The sequence below is a fragment of the Ochotona princeps genome, chromosome 1 (assembly GCF_030435755.1).
Source record: "Ochotona princeps isolate mOchPri1 chromosome 1, mOchPri1.hap1, whole genome shotgun sequence".
Taxonomy (NCBI): Eukaryota; Metazoa; Chordata; class Mammalia; order Lagomorpha; family Ochotonidae; genus Ochotona; species Ochotona princeps.
Genome location: NC_080832.1, coordinates 82,887,743 through 82,908,724, shown reverse-complemented (window position 1 = coordinate 82,908,724; position 20,982 = coordinate 82,887,743). Strand labels below are relative to the sequence as shown.

At 43.4% G+C, this 20,982-nt stretch overlaps 1 protein-coding gene across 1 annotated transcript; it reads right to left on the bottom strand.

The window, feature by feature from the left end:
- Positions 1-3,933: 3,933 nt before the first annotated feature.
- On the bottom strand, positions 3,934-20,725 carry CGAS (cyclic GMP-AMP synthase). The gene is made up of 5 exons (XM_004580553.4): positions 19,829-20,725; positions 15,872-16,094; positions 14,275-14,517; positions 6,207-6,309; positions 3,934-4,428 (listed from the first exon to the last, which is right to left on the bottom strand). The coding sequence occupies exons 1-5, from the start codon at positions 20,522-20,524 to the stop codon at positions 4,077-4,079; spliced, it is 1,617 nt and encodes a 538-aa protein (XP_004580610.2). The 5' UTR covers positions 20,525-20,725; the 3' UTR covers positions 3,934-4,076.
- Between the last annotated feature and the right edge of the window lie 257 nt (positions 20,726-20,982).

The window sequence follows — 20,982 nt, the reverse complement described above, 5'->3', positions numbered from 1 at the left end:
CCTCAAAGTTTCTTTGGAGATCTCCCCAATCGAACTGCTGGACTCAGAACTCTAATCAAGAAAAGACAGAAGACAGAGCAGATCAATCATTCATCTCAGCTATATGTTGGCAGCGAAAAATGAGACTTTATGATGGACCATATCAATCAGTGGACGACCTCATCGAGCGAAACTGGCAGCGATTCATAACTGGAGAACTATTAACACCACTTGAGCACATATCTCAGAGCATGCCCCACATTCGGGACTTGGGGTGGGCGGGAAACCGGGTGGGGCTTCTCCCTCAATATCCCCCTTTACCTCAGATACAAGATGGAAACAATATGGACATAATAGTATTACCCACTTCCCTATCCCCCTGAACCTTTTTTTTTTCTTTTTTCTTTTTCTTTCTTTAACTGTAATTAACTATGTAAAGATTGTCAACAACAACACAATAAAATAGATTATAAAAAACAAAACAAAAAAAAAAAAAAACCAAAAAGGAAGTGAAGTAGCCTGGACTCCAATTGGAGCCCATATGAGATGCCAGCACTGAAGGTGGTGGCTCTACTAAGTATACCATAATGCCAACCCCTATGATGGCTAGATATGTATTTACTTGAAAGGCAGAGAGAAGGAGAAAAAAAAAATCTTCCATCAGCTGGTTCACTCCCAAAAGCCCACAGTAGTCATTTGGTCAAAGTTAAAAGTCAGAAACAACATGCAAGATCTCCCACATGGTTAAGGGGGCACAAGTATACGAGCCATCACCTGCTGTCTCCTAGGGTGCATGCTAAAAGCTGGAATTAGTAGCAGAGTCAAGACTTGAACCGCAGGCAATAGGATGCCTGCATCCCAAGCACTGAACCAAATACCCGTCCCTGTATATGAGTGTGGTTTTAAGCCACTAAGTTGGTGGTTACTTGTCACATCATAACAGAAAATTAGCACAGTTCCCACTTTCTCCCCCACATCACCACATGGGCGCTAAGCTGGTTATTGCATCCTCTCCACAGTCATAATTGTGACAAGAACAATACTCATTGATAGTAGTACTATGGCTGTAAATACAGCAGAGAAATATTCTAAGAGCAGACTATGATTACTTCTCTTGCACACATTCGTTTTATAATGTTAAATGTAGCTTGGATTTTTGTTTGCTTAGTGTTCTTTTCTTTTTAAAAAATTGTTTTACTTAATTGGAAGGTAAAGTTAGAGATCTTCCATCTGTTGGTTCACTCCCCAAATCACAGCAATATCCAGGACTGGGCAAGGTAGAAGCCAGGAGCTTTCAGATCTCACAGGGATTTGTATCTCTTCTGCTGCTTTTGAAGGTCATTACCAGGGAGCTGGATGGATTATGGAGCATCCAGATCTGAACTGGCACCAATATAGGATGCTGGCAGCTCAGGGCCAACCCCCAACCTAGTTTTCTTTTTGTTTCTCATTCATTGTCTCCAAAACTCTATTCCTGATGCCTAAATTTTCTCTTAGTGTTTCAGGCTTTTTTTTAAAAGACTTATTTATTTTTATTGGGAAGTGGGATTTTTTACACAGAGAAGAAGAAACAGATCTTTCATCTGCTGGTTCACTCACAAATGGTTGCAATGGCCAGAACTGAGTCAATCTGAAGCCAGGAGCTTCTTCTGGGACTTGCACATCGTGCAGGGACCCATGGCTTTGGGCCATCCTCAACTGCTTTCCCAGGCCACAAGCAGGGAGTTGGATGGGAAGTAGAGCAGCCGGGACACCCATGTCTATACAGGTGTCCATATGGGATCCTGGAGCATGCAATGTGAGGAATTTAGCAACTAAGCTACTGTACCAGGTCCAGGATTTTATTTTTAAAAAGACTTATTTTTATTTTATAAGGCAGATTTACAGAGAGAAGTAGAAATAGAGAAGGTCTTCTTTCTGCTGGTTCACTCCCTAAATGGCAGTAATGGCCAGAGCTAAGCTGATCTCAAGTCAAGAGTCAGGAGCCTGTTCCAGGTCTCCAACATGGGTGCAGGTGCCCATGGATTTGGGTCAACCTCTGCTGTGTTACCAGGCCACAAGCAGAGAGTTGGATCAGAGGTAAAGTCGTCGGGACATGAACTGGTGCCCGTTTGGATGCTGGAGTCCCAGGATGCATTAGCTAGATGTGAAACTGTGCCGCCCCAGCATTTCCTTTTTAAGTGAAACTTTTCTTTTAGAGAGATTTATCTATGTATTTGAATAATAATTACAGAGAGATAGGGAAAGACAGATCTTCCATCTACTGATTTACTCCTCCAATGGCCACAACAGCCAGGGCTGGGCCAGGTTGAGGCTATGAGCCTGGGACTCCATCAGGGGCTGGACCAGAGGTGGAGCGGCCACAGCATGAACCAGCATTCATATGGGCTGCTGGCATCATCAGAGGCAGCTTAAGCTTCTCTACCACAACCCAAGCCCCTCTTAGCATTTTCAAACACAGTAGGTACTCATTAGGGTCCTGGCTGTTCCACTTCTGATCCAGCTCCCTGCTGATACTCTGGGAAGGCAGCGGAGGACGGCCCAAGTGCTCGGACCCCTGCACCCACTGGGTGATTTGGAGAAAGCTCCTGCTCCTGGCTTTGGACTCTGCCTGTGCTGGCCATTTAAGGAGTGAAACAGCAAATAGAAGATCTCTTTTTCTGTTACTCCTTCTCTGCCCCTAACTGCCTTTACAATAAATAAGTAATTGTTTTTCATTGGAAAGTCAGATATACAGAGAGGAGGAGAGGCAGAGAAGAAGATCTGCCATCCAATGATCCACTCCCCAAGTGACCGCAACAGCCGGTGCTGCACTGATCCAAAGCCAGGAGCCAGGAACTTCCTCCAGGTCTCCCACGCGGGTGCAGGATCCCAAAGCTTTGGGCCGTCCTTGACTGCCTTCCCAGGCCACAAGCAGGGAGCTGGATGGGAAGTGGAGCTGCCGGGATTAGCACCAGCACCCATATGGGATCCCAGTATGTTCAAGGCAAGGACTTTAGCTGCTAGGCTACCGCGCCAGGCCCAAACGAATAAAGCTTTAAAAAAATATATAGTAAGTTGTTAAACCAGATGTATAAAGTACAAACTTTTAAAAACAGACTCACATACTAAAGTACATCAAAAATTTTAAACTTTAATAAAAGACCAGAAAAGGGAAAATTGCTTTTTACATCGATTACAGGCAAAGAGTAGTGTGCAAAATGTAAAAAGGACAATACAGTGAGAAAAAGGTGAGCCGTCCAATAAAAAAAAACACATACACACACAAAATATATGACTAGGGAGGAGTTAGAGAGCAGCTGTGGGCTGCAGCAGGCTGGGCACGGGCTGAGAGTGGGGAGCCCATTGCCCCCGCAGCATTTCTCTGGGTGGGATTCCATGTGTGTGCACCGCCTTTTCAGAAAGTACAAGCAGAACGTTAGCAATGTGGCTCAAAACAAAATAACTTATATTTTATATTAGTTGTATATCTTAAATACCTTATGTTTTTTCTTTCAGATATTTAATTCTGGAGACAGAGGTTTTTGTTTGCTTTTTCCTTTTTTTTTTTTTTTTTGTCTACTACAGGTCAAGGCATTGTTTCCAAATACTTTTATAGTTTGAACAAAGCACATGTGTTGGCAGCATTGAGAGTGTCTTATATTGTCTCTTATAAACCTCCCACACCTGTGCTAGGTGACAGCAGGTGTCCAATAGGAACTTAATTTAACGAAGGTGATCTTACATTGTATCCTTTTCTTCATTTCAACTTGGTATTGTTTTGTGATTTATTTTGCTCAATGCCAAGTGACAAGAATTTTTGCTTGAATAACTTGTATTTCACGCATGAGTAGGATAGTACATCCCCCCATTAAAGACTTTGGGGGAAAAAGCCTTTGAATAGTGAACTCATCCAATTTTCTGTCTTGAGGCATATTTTTAGGTTTTAAATACTCCTTTTGCTTCTTGCCCTGAGATAGTCAGTTCTATCTGACCATGGGTTAGAATTTATTGTGATACACTGCAACAGTAATAATTATTTACACTCATTTTCAGGCAAATTGCAATTCTCTTAAGTCTGAGTCACTCTAGTTCTTGATGCTTTTCTAAACATAATTTCAAAATTCACTAAAAACTGGATATCCATTGTTTCTTTCATATTCAATTTGCTCTAACAGAAAGTCTTTACTTTTCTTGTCAATTTGGTCTTGAGAAAATAAGTTGACGGTAGGGATAAAATAGTGCTTCAGTCGCTCCGTCCTGAGGCAACAGAGAAAGTACTCCACACAGTTGTTAAAGCTGACGCTCACATTTTCAGGGCACCACTCGTCATCACTCGGGTGCTGGGTACAGGTGTGGAAAAAGGCAGTTTTCACATGGTAGGAACAGAATTTATCCAGCTTTTTTTGGTTTTCAAACTTTTTCTTCAGTTGTTCTAAAAGGTACTTCATTAGTTTTAAGCAATCTTTCCTGTTAAATAAGAAAGAAAACCATTTATTTTTACCTACTTACAAACTACATCATTCTATAAAGGATTTTAGGCATCTTACAGGAAAAAGACAAACAATAAAGATACATAATAATTACTATATGACATATTTCATTATCCTATAATTTTAACAATTACCATTATTTGAGTTTTTGTTTTTAATTTTTAAATTTATTTTAGTAATTGGAAAGGCAAAGAGACACAGCAAGAGACACAGACTGATGGATCCTGCATCCGCTGACTCACTCCCCAAACGCCCACAACAATTGGGTTCAGGCCAGGCTGAAGCCAGGAGCCAGGAACCCCGGCCAGGTTTCCGGAATAGGTTGTAGTGACCCAAGTACTTAAGTCATCAGCTGCTACCTCCCGTACTAAAAGACCTGTGCACTGGCAGGAAACTGGAATTGGAAGAAACCTAGGAATCAACCCAAGCACTGCAGCACGGATGTGGACAATCACTATACCAAACATCACTTCCTGCTTGGAAGCTTTAAAAACAGATTGCTTTTTCTCTATTCCCCATTCCTAGCTTAACTACAAAAATATTGTTTTAATCTTTGTGAAATGATTTTACTTGATTGGACAGCAGATATTTCTGCTCTTCACCCAGTTGTGTAATAGTTATGGAATTATTTTGCCTTATCAGAAATGTTTTTCTTTATGCTTAATTGAAAGATTGCATTTGAAGTTTTAAAGAATGTCTGTGCCTGAATATTGAACACTTTTCTCTCGAGCTTTTAACTGTCACATCTTTAAAATTCTTTATTTGAAATGAAGAGTGTGAAATGGAGAGATTTTTTTTAATCTTTTGGTTCCCTCCTTAAATGGTTGCAATGGTTAGGGTCCGGCCTAAGCCAGGAGCCTGAACTCCATCTGGGTACTTGGGTTAACTTTGCTTTCCCATGCAGCTTAACAGAAAGCTGGATCTCAGGCAGAGCTGCCAGAACATGAACTGACTCCGATACTGGATACTGGCATCAGAGGCTTAACTCATGGTACCACTTTTAACACTGCTTAACTTCGGACATTCCAGTGAATAAGTCCTTTTAAATCTAAGGGTTTTTTAGTTTGTTTGTTTTCTTTTTTTTTTTTTTTAAGGCATGCGTGCTACCAAGAAAGATTATTGCCCAGTTAGTTGTTAGCTGTTTCAAGTCTGGCCTTTAGTCCCTAACTTTCAAGAGAAACAAACCATGCTGAAGAAAACAACACATCCAGTAAGAATGATCTCTGGGAGAGGTGTTTGGCACAGCCGACTCCCACATCCCAGGAGCACCTGGGTTCTGGACCAGCACACACATTTGAGGAATGAATCTGATGAAGCTGGTGAATGAACCAGCAGATGGGACCTCTCTAATAGTTCTCAAATGAAAATATTGTATTTTTAAAAGATTGATCCTTTCTCTTACTTCTACTACATGATATTAATATTCATTACCTTTCAGCTAAAAGAATGCTAAGACATTTGCAGTAGTCCTAGTTAGCATCCATACTCTTTTACTCTGTTCCACTTACACAATTGTCTAACCCAGGGGTTCAGAACTACTGCTCCCTGGCTTCGCCTTCCAGCAGCACCTTTTCCTTGGTCCCTTGGAGCTGGCTTCTCTGGCTTCAGCCTCATATTCCCCATCAAGGTCAATCCAGCCCTGCTCTGTCCCACAGGCCCAGCCCAGCCATGAAAAGCTGCAGGTTTGAACTACGCAGTCAGTAGGACTTACACATACCAGGGGTAATCTGCCATTGAACAAAATAAAGATGTTACCTGCAACATTTATTTCCATTACTTTGACAGCATACTTTGCTTTGTCCGTGGTCACTTAAAATGTCCTTTTCAATGTTCGAGAAGGATAACCGCCATGTTTCTTCTTAATTTCAAAGAGAAAAGTAGAAGAGCCATTAATCAAAAAGCATCTACATCTAAAGAACTCAATATTTAAGAGATTTCCTTCATTGAACTATCATTCCAAAAACAATTATACGAGAAGGTATATTAAAGGGAATGATTGCACATCAGGGCAATTAAAACATATTTAAAGTGCTTTGAAGAAAATTGGGCACAAATGGGGGAAAATGGAAGAGCAAAGGAGGAAATTAGAGCTTAATATAATTAGAAGAGATGTACTGCCTCTTATAAATTATGAAAAACTTTGTAAATACTTTGTTTCAGTAATAAATTACAAAAATTGAATCTGTTTGAGTTACAGTCCTTGCCAGTTAAGGTATTAGTATAAAATAAGTTGAACAATTTTTCTGTCTGTTCCTGTGAGTTTAAGATTAGAATGATAGAGCCCAGTGCAATAGTCTAGTGGTTAAATCCTTGTCTTGCATGTACCAGGATCCCATATGGGTGCCAGTTTGTAGCCCAGCTATTCCACTTCCCATCCAGCTCCCTGCTTGTGGCCTGAAAAAGCAGTAGAGGATGGCCCAGAGCTTTGGCACCCGGCACCCACAGGGGACACTCGGAGGAAGCTTTTGGCTCCTGGGTTTGGATCGGCTCAGCTCCAGCTGTTGTGGCCACTTGGAGAGTGAACCAGCAGATGAAAGATCTTTCTGCATCTCCTTCTCTCTGTAAAAAATCCCACTTCCCAATAAAAATAAATTTTTTTTTTTTAAAAATTAAAATGATAGCTTGCCAAGTTTTGACCATGAGTACCTCTTTTAGTTTCTGATCATCCTTGTACCTATGTCATTTTACACCAGGTTTATAAATAGAAAAGAAATATAATCTAAACATAAACAGAATAGGGAAGAACAGCATTTATGGCCATCCTAACAGACACATGAATTGTACCAAATCAAATATTGGGCCCAGCACAATAGCTTTGCACTAAAGTCCTCTTCTTGAATGCATCAGTATCTCATATGGGCGCTGGTTCTAATCCTTGCGGCCCCACTTCCCATCCAGCTCCCTGCTTGTGGCCTGGGAAAGCAGTCGAGGACAGCCCAAAGCTTTGGGACTCTGCACCCATGTGGGAGACCCGGAAGAGGTTCTTGATTCCTGGCTTCGGATCGGTGCATCACCGACTGTTGTGTCCACTTGGGGAGTGAATCAATGGATGGAAGATCTTCCTCTCTGTCTCTCCTCATGCCTGTGTATATCTGACTTTGCAGTAAAAATAAATAAATCTTTAATAAATGAATAAATAAATCTTTAAAAAATTATATCAGTTCATCCTTTTGGGAAAAGACATTTCTGAGTGAGACTAGGAGGAAACTTGATTTGATAAAGGCTCTACTTTAGAAAACCATAGCAACAGCCTAATATGAGGTAAAAAGTTGTAGGTTTTGCTCTTGAAATCTGGAAGAAGGCAAGTATCTGCTATTTCTGAATCTCCTCAACATGGACCGGGTGTCTTACAAGCAGGATCAGTAAAGAGACAGAAGGATTACAGCAGTGGACAGAGACAAAGTCTTCATTATGGATAGGTGATATTATTACATAAATAGAAAACACAAAAGAATCTACAAATAAGTGCACAAAATTGATTTAAAGAGGTACCAAATTTGTGGACATAAAAAATCCAACGCACGTCAATATATGGCAACCAAAATATTGGGGCGGGGGAAAGATGCTGTTCACAGTGGCCTCAACAGTATCAATTATTTTCTGGATTTATTTCCCAATGAAACACAGAAGAAAAGCGGAATGTGTATCAGGACACTGCTGGAATATAATCTGCAGAACTCGCTGTGGGAAACTATAGAACAAGTTATCTGCTTCTTCAATGAAAGGGAAAATAAGATGAGGGAAGAAACCACAAGCCAAAGGATGCTGTTAACAGACATGTCATTTATTCACAAAGTATCGATTCAGATTCTGATCCAGACAAAGTGCGTGGCTGATGGCGCTACAGGGTTAGTTTCTGCTGGGACTAACTAGATTGCCACTAAAGCAGGTCCTTAGATAAATTAATACATTTTTTTTACAAGATCTGGCATTTAGCAAACAAATATAAGTTTACAATCTGACTACATGTCTGTTACTATAGAGAAACGATGGATTTTCTAGTGCAATCATTTTATATATACAAAAGACATACTATTTATTTGAAGGGTAGAGTTAGAGAGAGAGAGAAAAGACAGAAAAAAAAAAAACAACCCGTAGATGTTCAATCCACTGGTTCATTCCCCAGTGGCCACAACAGCTGGAGTTGGGCCATACAGAAGCTGGGAGCCAGGAGCTAATTCTGGAACTCCCAGGTGGGCGCAGAAATTCAAGGACTTGAGAAGGACTTGAGCCAATCTCTGCTGAGTTGCCAAGCCATTATCAGGTAACTGGATTGGAAATGGAGTGACCAGGACATGAACTGGTGCCCATATGGGATGCCAAAACCACAGGCTAAGGCTTAAGTTACTAAGCCATGGTGCTGCCCCCAATAATTACATTTTAAAGTCTTGTTCTTTAAAGATACATTGACAATCAAAAAAAAAGGAAAAGAAAAGAAAAAGAAAGAAAAAAAGAAAAAAGAAAGATACATTGGCATAATAACAATAAAAAAGTGAGCAGTGGGCCCAGTACAGTGGCTTAGCAGCTGAAGTCCTCGCCTTGAATGCCAGGATCCCATATGGGTGCGGGTTCTAATTCCGGCAGCCCCACTTCCCATACAGCTCCCTTATTGTGGCCTCGAAAAGCAGCTGAGGACGGCCCAAAGCCTTGGGACCCTGCACCTGCGTGGGAGATCCGGAAGAGGCTCCTGGCTCCTGGCTTCAGATTGGCTCAGCTCCAACCATTGTGGTCATTTGGGGAGTGAATCAATGGATGGAAGATCTTCCTCTCTGTCTATCCTCATCTCTCTATATATATCTGAGTTTGTAGAAAAAAATAAATAAATCTTTTTTTAAAAAGTGAGCAGAAATGCAGATGAGTCCATTTTGAGCCGTAAGTTAATTGCTGAAGCTAGGGGTGAATATGAGAGAGTTAATAAATTATTCACTCTACTTCACCATTGATTTAAAATTTCTCAAAATAAAAGAGTTTAAAGGAACAGCATTATGGTATCACAGGTAAGGCCACCAGCATCCCACATTGTAATGGAGGTTTCAGTGCTGGTTGCTTGACTTCCAATCCAGCTTTCTGCTAACGTGTCTGCTAAAGTAACAGAGGATGGCTCAAGTAGCCAGATGGAGAGCCTGGCTTTGACCCAGAGAGACCCCAGCTGTTGAAACAATTTGGAGAGTAAACCAGAGAACCAAAGACACTTTCTCTCTTTTTCTTCCCACACCCCCTTTATCATTCTGCCTATAAAATAAATCTTTAAAACAGGCCAATTGATACATAAAACCTTCTATAGGAAAAATACAAAACATGTAGGAAAACATTCATAAGAATTATGAGAAGGTATCACTCCCACTAGAGAGCATGAGAACCAGGCCTGGGGCAGGCCTGGCTGGACAGAACAGCACCCACCAGCATGTGTGTGGGCTGGATAGTGGGCCTGGTTGGAGTGAACTAGGCTTCAGTGCCCACTGACATGTCTGGGAGCTAAATGGGATGTGAGACAGACTAGACTAGTCTGCTGTACATACTGGCAAGCACAGGAACCAGGGCCGGGGGTGGGCCTGGTGGGGATTACTGGGAGTCACCCCAACTAGGCTGCAGCTCCCACTGGCTTGCGTGAGGGCTGAGTGTGAGGTGGGTAGAATAAGGTTTGACTGCAATACCCATTGGTTCGTGTGGAAGACAGGGCTGGAAACAGAACTGACCCAGCAATTACAACCACCCGCATATGCATAAGCTGATAGGGGCAATGGACTGTGCCGGACCCTGTACTGGCATGCACACATAAGAATCTGGTCTGGGATCACCTCAGACAAAGTTCCCTTGGGGATCTCACCAGTTGAACTGCGGACTCAGAACCCCAACCATGAAGGTTCCATGGTCTGACCATGGAGTGCACTTGTCAAAGCTGAGGCTCCTCAGAGGCTCAGATTGAGCAGTGGACAGCACATCCAGATGCACATGGAGGATATGGCAGTCCATCAGAACCTGCAGAGGACACCCAGTACCATAACAGAGGACAGAGGACAACACAATTCGATCATCTACCCCAGCCATGTATTGGCAGTGAAAATCTAGGGGAACGGAGACTCTAAGGTGGATTATGTGAACCAGTGGATTCTGGAGAGATTTTATTGTGCTTGGAATGGTGAGATTGGCAGCAATTCAGAACTGCTGAAATATCAAAACCACTTGAGCATTGTGCCCTCAGAGCATGACCCACGTCGTGGACCCTGGGAAGGGTGGAAGGGTGTGTGGGGCTTCTCCCGCTATCTCCCCCCTTACCCCAGATTCAGAAAAAAATTAATGAGAAGGGTTAGTTCTGCAGAGCAGGTGAGTGCAGACCCTGCCTGCAGTGTCTGCACCCCATATGGGCACGGGTTCAAGTGTTTGTGTTTTTTTCCCCGAGGGGGTTGCACCATTCCTGGAGGTACTGCGATCGCAGGTTGATGCTCCGAGCGGACAGAGCAAACTCCTGAGGAACTTGGATATTCACATGCACGAGATCCTAACAGATCTTCTGTCTCTCACCATACACCAAAGTAATCTACTTACGATGAACCAATCACCTAAATGTAAGATTTGAAACCATGGAAACACTAGAAAAGGCAAAAGTGCATTAGAATATTGAAATGAGACAGAATTTTTTTCATTTAGACTCCAAAAAAATTGGCAATGAAAGTTAAAAACAGACACGAGATTTCATCAAACAAGACTTTGTACAGCACAGTAAATAGTCAATAAAATGGGGAGACGACCTACAGAATGGCCAAAAATCAATACTCTGAAGCTACATATCTGACAAGGCATTAATATCAGGAACATATTAGTAACTCAAACAATTCCATAGTGAAAATAAAAACAAAATTGAAAGTCTCCACAAATAATTCAAACAGAAAATAGGTAGTAAATCTGCACATATTTTAAAGGAAGACATACACATGGTAAGTGCATGATAAAATGTTCAACACCATTATTCTCAGGGAAATGCAAATAAAAACCACAATAAAATATCCCCTCATTGCAGGCACATTGGCTATTATCAAAAGACAAGTGCCAGTGAGGATGCGGAGAAATGGTACCTCTGCACACTGTTGTTCTTTCTTTCCAAAGATTGATTTATTTTTATTGGAGTGTGGGATTTTTTACAGAGAGAAGGAGAGACAGCGAGAAGATCTTTCATCCGCTGGCTCACTCTCAAGTGGCTGCAATGGCTGGAGCAGAACCAGTCTGAAGCCAGGAGCCTGAAGCTTCTTCTGGGCCATCCTGTGGCTTTCCCAGGCCACAGGCAGGGAGCTGGAAGGGAAGTGGAGCAGCCAGGATATGAACCAGCGCCCATTTGGGATCCCAGTGCATGCAAGACAAGGACTTTAGCCACTACGCTATTGCACCAGCCTCTTTCTGCACACTGTTGTAGAAATAGAATTAGTACAGTCATTGTGAGAAACAATATGGAGGTTCCTAAAACAAACAAACCAAAAAACCCACAAATATGGGGTCAGTGTTGTGGTATGGCAAATAAAGCTATTGTGGCCTGTGACGTCAGCATTCCATATGGATGTTGGTTCCTGTCTCAGTTGCTTTGCTTCCAATCCAGATCCCTGATAATGGCCTGGAAAATGTAGCAAAAGATGGCCCAGATATTTGGTCACCTATTACCAAGGGGGGAGACCTGGATGAAGCTCCTGGCTCCTGGTTTTGGCTTGTCTCAGCAATGGCTGTTGTAGCCACTTGGGAAATAAACTAGTAGATGGAAGATCTCTCTGACTCTGTAACTGTGACTTTCCAATAAATAAGAAAACTAACACAGAATTCAGTTATCCCACTGCTGTGTGAGAAATTAAGTCAGCTCATTTAAGAGACTTCTAAAATACCATGTTTATTACACACTGTACACAACAGCCAAGAAAATGGAAACAACCTAAGTATCCATACATTGATAAGTGAATAAAAAGGCTGTAGTATATAGATATATTTACACAATGAACTACTCTTCAGCCATTCAAAAAATATTGTCATTTGTACCAACATAGATAAAACCAGAGATCGTGACATTAAGTGAAATAACCCAGGCACAGAAAGGTAAGTGCCACATGATCTCACTTAAATGTGAAATCCAAAATGTTGATATCATAGAAGTTAAGTGAAGAATGATGGTTACTAGAGTAGGGAGGGATAGGGCATGAGGAAAAGTTGGTTAATGAGTAGCAACTAGCTCTGGTATCTTTTTGCACAGAAGGGTGATTATGTATAATGATAATGTACTACATCTTTAATTTTTTGAAGATTTATTCATAGGGACTGGTACTGTGGCATAGCAAGCTAGGCTTCCATCTGTGCACTGGCATCCCATATCAGTGCTGGTTTGAATCCCAGATGTTCTACTTATGACCCAGCTCTCTGCTAATACACCTGGGAAAACAGCAGAAGATGGCCAAAGTGTTTAGGCCCCGGCACCCACATGGGAGACACAGAAGTTCCTGACTGCTGGCTTCCGACTCATCCAGCTCTGGTCCTTGCAAACATTTGGTAGCAAACCAGCAGATGGAAGATCTCTGTCTCTCCTTCTATCCCTATAATTCTGCCTTTTACATGGCAGCAGCAGACAGAGAAATTTTCCATCTTTTGGTTCACTCCCCGAATGGCCACGACAGCTAAGTCTGAGTCAAACAAAAGCCAGGAGCCTGAAACTCCATCCTGTTCTCCACACAGATGGTAGGAACAAAAATATCTGGAGCCTCATCTGCTTTTCCACACATTTTAGCAGGGAGCTAGATCAGAAATAGAGAAGCCAGGACTCAAACAGGTGCTTTGCTGTGAGAAGCCAGTGTCGAAAGTGGTGGCTAAACCTGCTGTGCCACAACAACCAGTTCTAGTGCTGCACATCTTAAACAAACAAAAAATGAACTAAATAATTGTATTATTTTATCATAAGAAATGATAAGTGTTCAAATAGATATACACATTTACCCTGATTTGGACATTATATAATGTATAAGTACATTAAGACATGACACTCCATAAATACACATAATTTACAGGGTCACATAAATTTATTTTTGTTTTTATTATTTTTTTAAAGATTTAAAAAATTTTTAAAGATTTTTATTGGAAAGACAGATATACAGAAAGATCTTTTATGCACTGGTTGGCTCCCCCAAATGGCTGCAAAAGCTGGAGGTAAGTCAATCCAAAGACAAGAGCCAAGAATTTCTTTCAGGTCTCCCACAACAGTGCAGGGGCCCAGAGCCATGCTCCACTGCTTTCCCAGGCCACAAGCAGGGAGATGATGGGGAAGTGGAATAACACAGGACACGAAACAATGCCCAAATGGGATGCTGGCGCTTGCAGTCAGATGATCAGTGAATTGAGCCATTATGCTGGCCTCTTATTCTGTTTTCTGGTTTTTTTTTTTTTTTAACTATTTATTCATTTCAAAAGCAGAGTGACAGAGAGAGAGGAACATGAAGAGATATATCATCTGCTGGTTCACTCCCCAAACGGTCAGAGTAGCCAGGTGAAAGCTGGCATCCTAGACTGCAGCACTAATTTGAGTCCAAGATACTCTTCCAATCCAGCTCCCTGCTAATGCACTGCAAAGGCAGTGAAAGATGCTCAAAGACTTAGACCCCTACCATTCCCATGGGAGACTCAAAGTTCCAGGTCGCTGGCTTCAGGCAGGGACATTACAGAGTGAACCAAGCGAACACAAAATTTCCTTTAATGTGTGTGTGTGTATGTATGTGTGTGGGTGTGTGTGTGAGAGAGAGAGAAAGAGAGAAAGACTCTGCCTTCCAAAGAAATAAACATTATTAGTTAAAAAATAAAATACCTTGAAAACTATTTCCTTCCTTTGCATGCTTAGGCACAAGGTAAAATGGCTTTTGCCTTAGCTGTCTCCGAATTGGCGATCCAAGCCAGCGTTCGATGGGCAGGCCCTCCTGGGTACAAGCAGGCCAGCTAGTGCATGGTTGCAAAGCCAGGATTATATCCACAGATATTTCTCGAGGTTGTGTAATGATCAGGGTTACAGCAGGACTACCCCGTCTCTTCTTCTCAACGGCAACATCTACATCTGTTTAAACATAAAAGGAAAGAAAGGCTTGAGCAACCCAAGCTTCAATGGAAATACAGAGTAAATATTACAGTAGGATAAGGGGGACATTAGTTCTAATATGGAAATAGTTCCTCACAGGAAAGAATTTAAGTCATTTAACTGATATTTGTTGATACCTACACCACTGATAGATAGAATCAAGGTCCTGTCTTTTTTTTTTTTTAAGATTTATTTGTTTGTTTTTTATTGGAAGGTCAGATCTACAGAGAGGAGGAGAGACAGAGACGAAGAGCTACCGTCCACTGATTCACTCCCCAAGGGGCCGCAATAGCCGGAGCTGAGCTGATCCAAAGCCAGGAGCGAGGAGCGTCCTCGGAGTCTCCCACGTCAGTGCAGGGTCCCAAGCCTTTGCGCTGTCCTCTACTGCTTTCCCAGGCAACAAGTGAGGAACTTGGTGTGAAGTGGAGTAGCTAGGATACAAATCAGCATCCACGTGCGATCCTGGCATGTGCAAAGTGAGGACTTTGGCCACTAGACTTTCATGCTGGGCCCCATGATCCTATCTTAACACTTCTGATAAGAAGCCCAGGAGACTGGGGTTTGTGATTGCAATGATTATCTTTTTATTTTATTATTATTAATTTTTAGTTTTTTTAATTGAAAAGGTAGATTTTACAGAGAGAAAGATCTTCCATCTGCTGATTCATTCCCCTGGTAACCACAATGGCTGTAGCTGAGCCAATCCAAAGCTAGGAGCCAGAAGCTTTATCTGTGTCTCTCATGTGGGTGTAGGGGCCCAGGGTTTGGGCCGTCCTCAACTGCTTTCCCAGGCCACAAGCAGGGAGCTGGATGGGAAGTAGAGTGGACAGGACATGAGGTCACATAGGATCCTGGTGCTTGAAGGGGGAAGATTACCCAATTGAGCCATTGATCCCATTTTCATTTAGAGCTGAAGTTAACAGTTTGGAGGGAAGCCTGCAGAAGAGGTCATGCAAGCAGCAGGAAGGAGCGAGCCCTGTGAGCTTAGCTCAGCAAAGCCCAGCCTAGCAGCAGCGCATGAGGCCCATATAAAGGCAGTGAGCATGCAGACTGTGGCTGGCAAGAACAGGTCGCCAATCTTAACCTGGCACATTTATGCACGGGCACAGGCTGCAGTTCAGTGACTATCTCGTGACCATGGAAATACTTCCAGTCGACACTTGGAAAGAATACTAGAAGATGCAGTAAACTTCATGAGCAGAGTTGATTCCAGAAGGTGGCAGCAATCTGGTGGAAGAGGTCAAGTGTTCACTGGCAGTTAGGAAATAACCTTAGCCCTCTGAGCGCTGCCCTTGTGAGGAGGAAAACAGCCAACCAAACTCAAAAACCTTACCTGTAATGTTTTTAATTTCTTCTGTAATGATTTTCCTAAACTTTGACAGCATCCTAGAGGCTGATAACCGTCGATCTGGTTCTAAAAACTGATCAAGAGGACTTCCTTGAGGGTTTCTTTTAAACTTCACGAAGTAATGAGCATCACTTTTGGGATATTCTTCAAGCATAACTCTGGGGACTTCTAGTTTAAACATTACATCAAATTCATCAGGAGCAGAAATCTAAGATACAACAGAAATAACATCGAAATGCTTGTGAATATTTTTTTAAGCAATTGTGTTTTGTTTTATTTTGTTTTTAAGATTTACTTATTTGCAATTAAAGGCAGAGTTACAGAGAGGAAAGCCACGTGGAGAGGACAGACTTGTCTATCCGCTGGCTTACTTCTCTACTGGCCACAAAGTTGGAGATGGGCTGGCCAGAAGCTAGGCAGGAGCCAGGAAAGAGCTTCTTTCAGGTCTCCCAGGTGAGTGAGAAGTCCAAGGACTTGGCCCATCCTCTGCTGCTTTCACAAGTCCATAAGCACAGAGCTGGAGGGGAAGTGGAACAGCTGGGATCCAAATCAGTACCCAGATGAGATGTTGATGCTACAGGCAGACAATTAGCTTGCTATACCATAGAATGGCCCACTGCAGTTTTTAGAAAGGATTTATTCATTTTTATTTGAAAGACAGATTTACAGACAGAAGGAGAGACAGACAGAAAGAACTTCCATCTGCTGGTTTACTCCCTAAGCAGCCATGGCGAGAGCCAGGAGCCAGGACCTTACTCTGGGTCTCCAAGAACATGGGTGCATGGGCCCAAGGATTTGAGCTATCCTCTGATGCTTTCCCAGACCATAAGCAAGGAGCTGGATTGGAAGTAGAACAGCCAGTCATGACCAGGTGTCTATATGGGATGCTGACACTGCAAAGCAGGGGATTAGCCTGATGTCACCACAGCAGAGCCTACATTTAAAAAAAAAAAAGAAATTTCTGGGCCCAGCATGATACCTCAGTGGCTAACTCCTCGTCTTTCATGTTCCAGGATCCCATATGGGTGCCAGGTCATGTCCCAGCTACTTTACTTCCCATCCAAATCTCTGTTTGTGGCCTGGGAAATAGGAGAGGATGGCCCAAAGTCTTGGGACACTGTAACCACATGGGAGACCAGAAAGAAGTTCCTGGCTCCTGGCTTCTGATTGGCCCAGTTCTGGCCATTGCAGCCATTTGGGAAGTGACCTAGCATATGGAAAAACCTTTCTTTCTCTCCTTCTCTCTGTAAATCTGCTTTTCCAATAAAAATTAAATAAATTTAAAAAACCCTGAAGTTTCTACTTAAAACTCCAGACTGAAATACAAGATTCCTAATATTATACCTTCCAGGAGAGGACCAGTGGAGTTGGGAGCAGGTAGAAATGCATAAATTATTTTTAGTTTTCAGGTTTTAACTCAATTTTTTTTTTACTATTAGCAAGCATTATTTTTTCTTTATGCACATTTATTATTTGAATGTTCATAATAACATGAATTTAGAACTTGTAAAGCATATTTTAACAAAGGCGGCAAATCCTGCCATGTTATTCTTAATTTATTTATTCAATTCAACAAATATTTATAAATGCTTAAACATTGTTAGTTTCATTACACCAGGGTTTAGGAAATCCTTCCAAGGCCTGGCTCACCAAGTTTACCTTGTTGCACTGACAGACCCAGACACTTGCTATAAAACTTGGCAAGCAGAGCTATCCTACCTGTTCTGTTTTCCATCCTCTGACAAACCACTCCACATCCTCTGCTGGCCTAGATGAGCTGGCTGTCATGTCCACCATGTGCATCTGGGTATGTTGTCCATTGCACAGGCATCAGCAACTTGAGGAGACCCAGTCCTGATATATGCCCTCCAAGGTTGTATCATGTATCTTGTGATGGTCTGGGTTTTGAGTCCAATGATCTAGTAGGTGAGTCCCCCAAGAAACCTTGCCTGAGGTGACTTTAGGCTTGACTCTTGTGTGTGTCAGCTAATGAGGGTCAGGTTTGATCCATCAGCCGCACCAGCCAACGCACTTACTGGTGGATGCAACTGCCCGGTTGGTTCCGGTTGTTCTACCAATCTAGTTACTGGCCTTGGAACAGCAGTGGAAAACAGCCAAGAGTCTAGGCACCTGTCACCCATGTGGGAGATCCAGAAGAAACTCCTGGCTTCAGCCTGGCTCAGGGCTGGACATTGCAGCCATCTAGGGAGTGAACCAGAAGAGGGAAAGATCTCCATTTCTCTTTGTAATTTGACTTTCAAAATAAATAAATAAGTGACTCTTTAAAAAATGGTGAGGGTGTATGTAACAATACTCCTGTCCCACATTGAAGTGTCTAGCCTTAATGGAAGCCAATGAACCAGTAGGTAAGACCTCTCTTTCTCAGGCCTGATGCGGTATCTTAGTGGCTAAAGTCCTTGTCTTTCACGCGCGGAGATCCCATATGGGCACTAGTTGGGCACCGGTTCTTATCCCGGCTGTTCCACTTCCCATGTAGTTCCTGCTTGTGGCCTGGGAAAGCAGCAGAAGATGGCCCAAAGCCTTGGGACCCCACACCAGCATGGGAGACCTGGAAGAGACTCCTGGCTTTGGATCAGCTCACCTACTGGGTAAGTGAACCAGCAGACAAAAGATCATTCTCTTTATATTTCCTTCTCTCTTTATATCTGCCTTTCCAATTAAAAAAAAAAGTATTTTTAAAAAAGAAGACAGATCTTTCTTTTCATATACATGCACTGAGAAAGGATCATGAAAATGCACATAGAGGGCAGCTCCATACAAACCAGGAAGAGCACCCTCATCAGAACCCAATCTTACGATATCCTGATCTCAGCCTTCCAACATCCACAACTGTGAGAAGAGAACTTCCTGTTGTTTAAGGCACCAGTCTATGGTATTGTGTTACGGCAACTCAAGAGGACCAGGACATACAGCCACTCTGACAGGGGAGCCACTCACTGTCTTGAAGGCTTAGAGATAGATACATAATAATTGGCCAGATTTTAGAATTATGAACATCTTAAAATCCTAAATCTAGGATTTTACAATCATTCATCTTATGGGAGAGCATTGTTGGCTGAATAAAGCCAGTATGCAACTCTGAAAGAAGTTATGAAGTACTAACAGTTACGAGCAATCACTCTGTTTATGTTCATGTTACAATCACCTTCTTACACAGTTAAGTGAGGTTATACCCTAGCACTCAGAAAACTAAAAACTAAGCCAGACGTAACCAAAACTATCTATCACTGATCAGAAAACAGAATTGGTGAGGGGAGCCTGCTCCTAAACCGCCACTTCACACAGCACAATTTTTTTAAAAAGATTTATTTTATTTTTATTGGAAAGTCAGATATACAGAAAGGAGGAGAGACAGAGAGGAAGATCTTACTTCCACTGATTCATTCCCCACGTGGCTGAAACGACCAAAGCTAAGCCAATCCGAAGCTAGGAGCTAGGAGCCAGGAACCAGGAGCCTCTTCCAGGTCTCCCACACAGGTGCAGGGTCCCAAGGCTTTGGGCCATCCAAGACTGCTTTCCCAGGCCACAAGCAGGGAGCTGGATGGGAAGTGGAGCTGCCGGGATTAGAACTGACGTCCATATGGGATCCCGACACGTGCACAGCTAGGACTTTAGTCACCAGACTATCGCACAGGGCCCACATACCTACTTTCATGACTGAATGTGCACATTTAAATTGCCCCCTCCCCATCAGTGTCTTGAGAGTAGCTGGCCATCAATACCGATCAGTTGCATGGTCGTTTGATGTACAGATTAATAAAAGAACCTAAAACTAACGGAGACTACTTAAGAACAAAAGTTTAAGTTACTTCACGGGTTCCGGCAGAGGCGCAAGTTGGGTAGGTGGGGGAAAGACAGGTGTGTTAGTTCGGGACCCCCAGTGCGCGGCAGGAAGAGAAAGCCTGACGCTGCGCAGCTCACCTTTACGTGTTCATAGTAGCTCCCGGTGTTCAGCAGTGTGACGCGTTTAAACTCTGATTCCACCCTCTGCAGTCTGTGCAGCAGCTGGTCCACGACCCTGTTCACGATCTTCGCCGCCACTGAGATTTCCTCGCGTTTCAGCCTTAGCTTATCCAGCACCTCCTTGGAATTCCAGCTGCCCCACGCCACCTCACTTTGGCTGACATTCGGGACCTGAACCGCTCCGCCGGGGCAGAGTTCCTTGCTGGGCCCGAGCGGAGGTCTCTGCTCAGTGCAAGATGAGCGTGCGCCCTTTCGGGAACGAGATCCTGCCTTGGGAAGGCAGGCCACGGGCGCCTCGGGAGGCTCCTCCGCCTCCAGAGGAACCGACTGTCGCTCTGTCAAAACGGTGGCTGCACTGGCCTGGGGCGCGGGGGCTTCCGCGCACAGAGACGCCCGCTTGGCACAGCTTCTTGGAGCGCGGACCTCCGTCTTCTCCCGAGGGCTCTGGGCGTTCTTCCTTTGGCGTACCGACTCCCTGGCCGGACCACCGTCCCCTGCCTTGGAAGGGGCCGCCCTGAGAGCAGCCGCAGCCATGGAGGCTGTGTCAGCCGCAGGCTGTGTCGGGGCGTCCCGCACACCCTGTGCCGAAGCGTTGGGCGCGGCGTTCCCGGCTGTCGAAGATGCTCGCGTCTTCTTTCCGCGCCGCGAGTCCATGACTGGCTCTGCTCTTTTCCCCGAATGACGAACCCGGACAAGAATCGCGAAGCGGAGGAACCAGATAGAGCGTCTGGAAATGAAACTTAAAAATCAGGCGGGAAGACGGCGGTTTGGGAGTCGGCACAAAACAGGAAGCGAGGCTGCGAGATCATCCGGCCCGGCCCATGTCGGGAAGCGCGGACCGCAGCCACGTGTGGCGCCTTCTGCGAGGCGGAAGTTCTCATGCTGCAGGGTGAGAAATTCTAGAGAACACTGGAGAAACTTGATTACCAAAAATATTTCCTGGCATATCGCCTAAACGTAGTTTAGAAAACTGTATCTTTTTCTAGTTGACAAACTTTTTAAAAGATTTGTTTGTTTGAAAGTTACAGAAGGAGAGAGGGAGAGACAGATCTATTGCCAACGTTTGAAATGGCAGGAGCTGGGCTGATCCCAAGCTGGCAGGAGTCAAGAGC

What these genes read in the sequence shown, in the direction of transcription:
- CGAS (XM_004580553.4), bottom strand. Translation starts at nt 20,524, where the DNA reads ATGGACTCGCGGCGCGGAAAGAAGACGCGAGCATCTTCGACAGCCGGG. An exon ending in GCTACTATGAACACGTAAAG is followed by an intron (nt 16,095 to 19,828) that starts GTGAGCTGCGCA and finishes GTTGTATCTTAG; the next exon opens with ATTTCTGCTCCTGATGAATT. An exon ending in AGAAATTAAAAACATTACAG is followed by an intron (nt 14,518 to 15,871) that starts GTAAGGTTTTTG and finishes ATGTTTAAACAG; the next exon opens with ATGTAGATGTTGCCGTTGAG.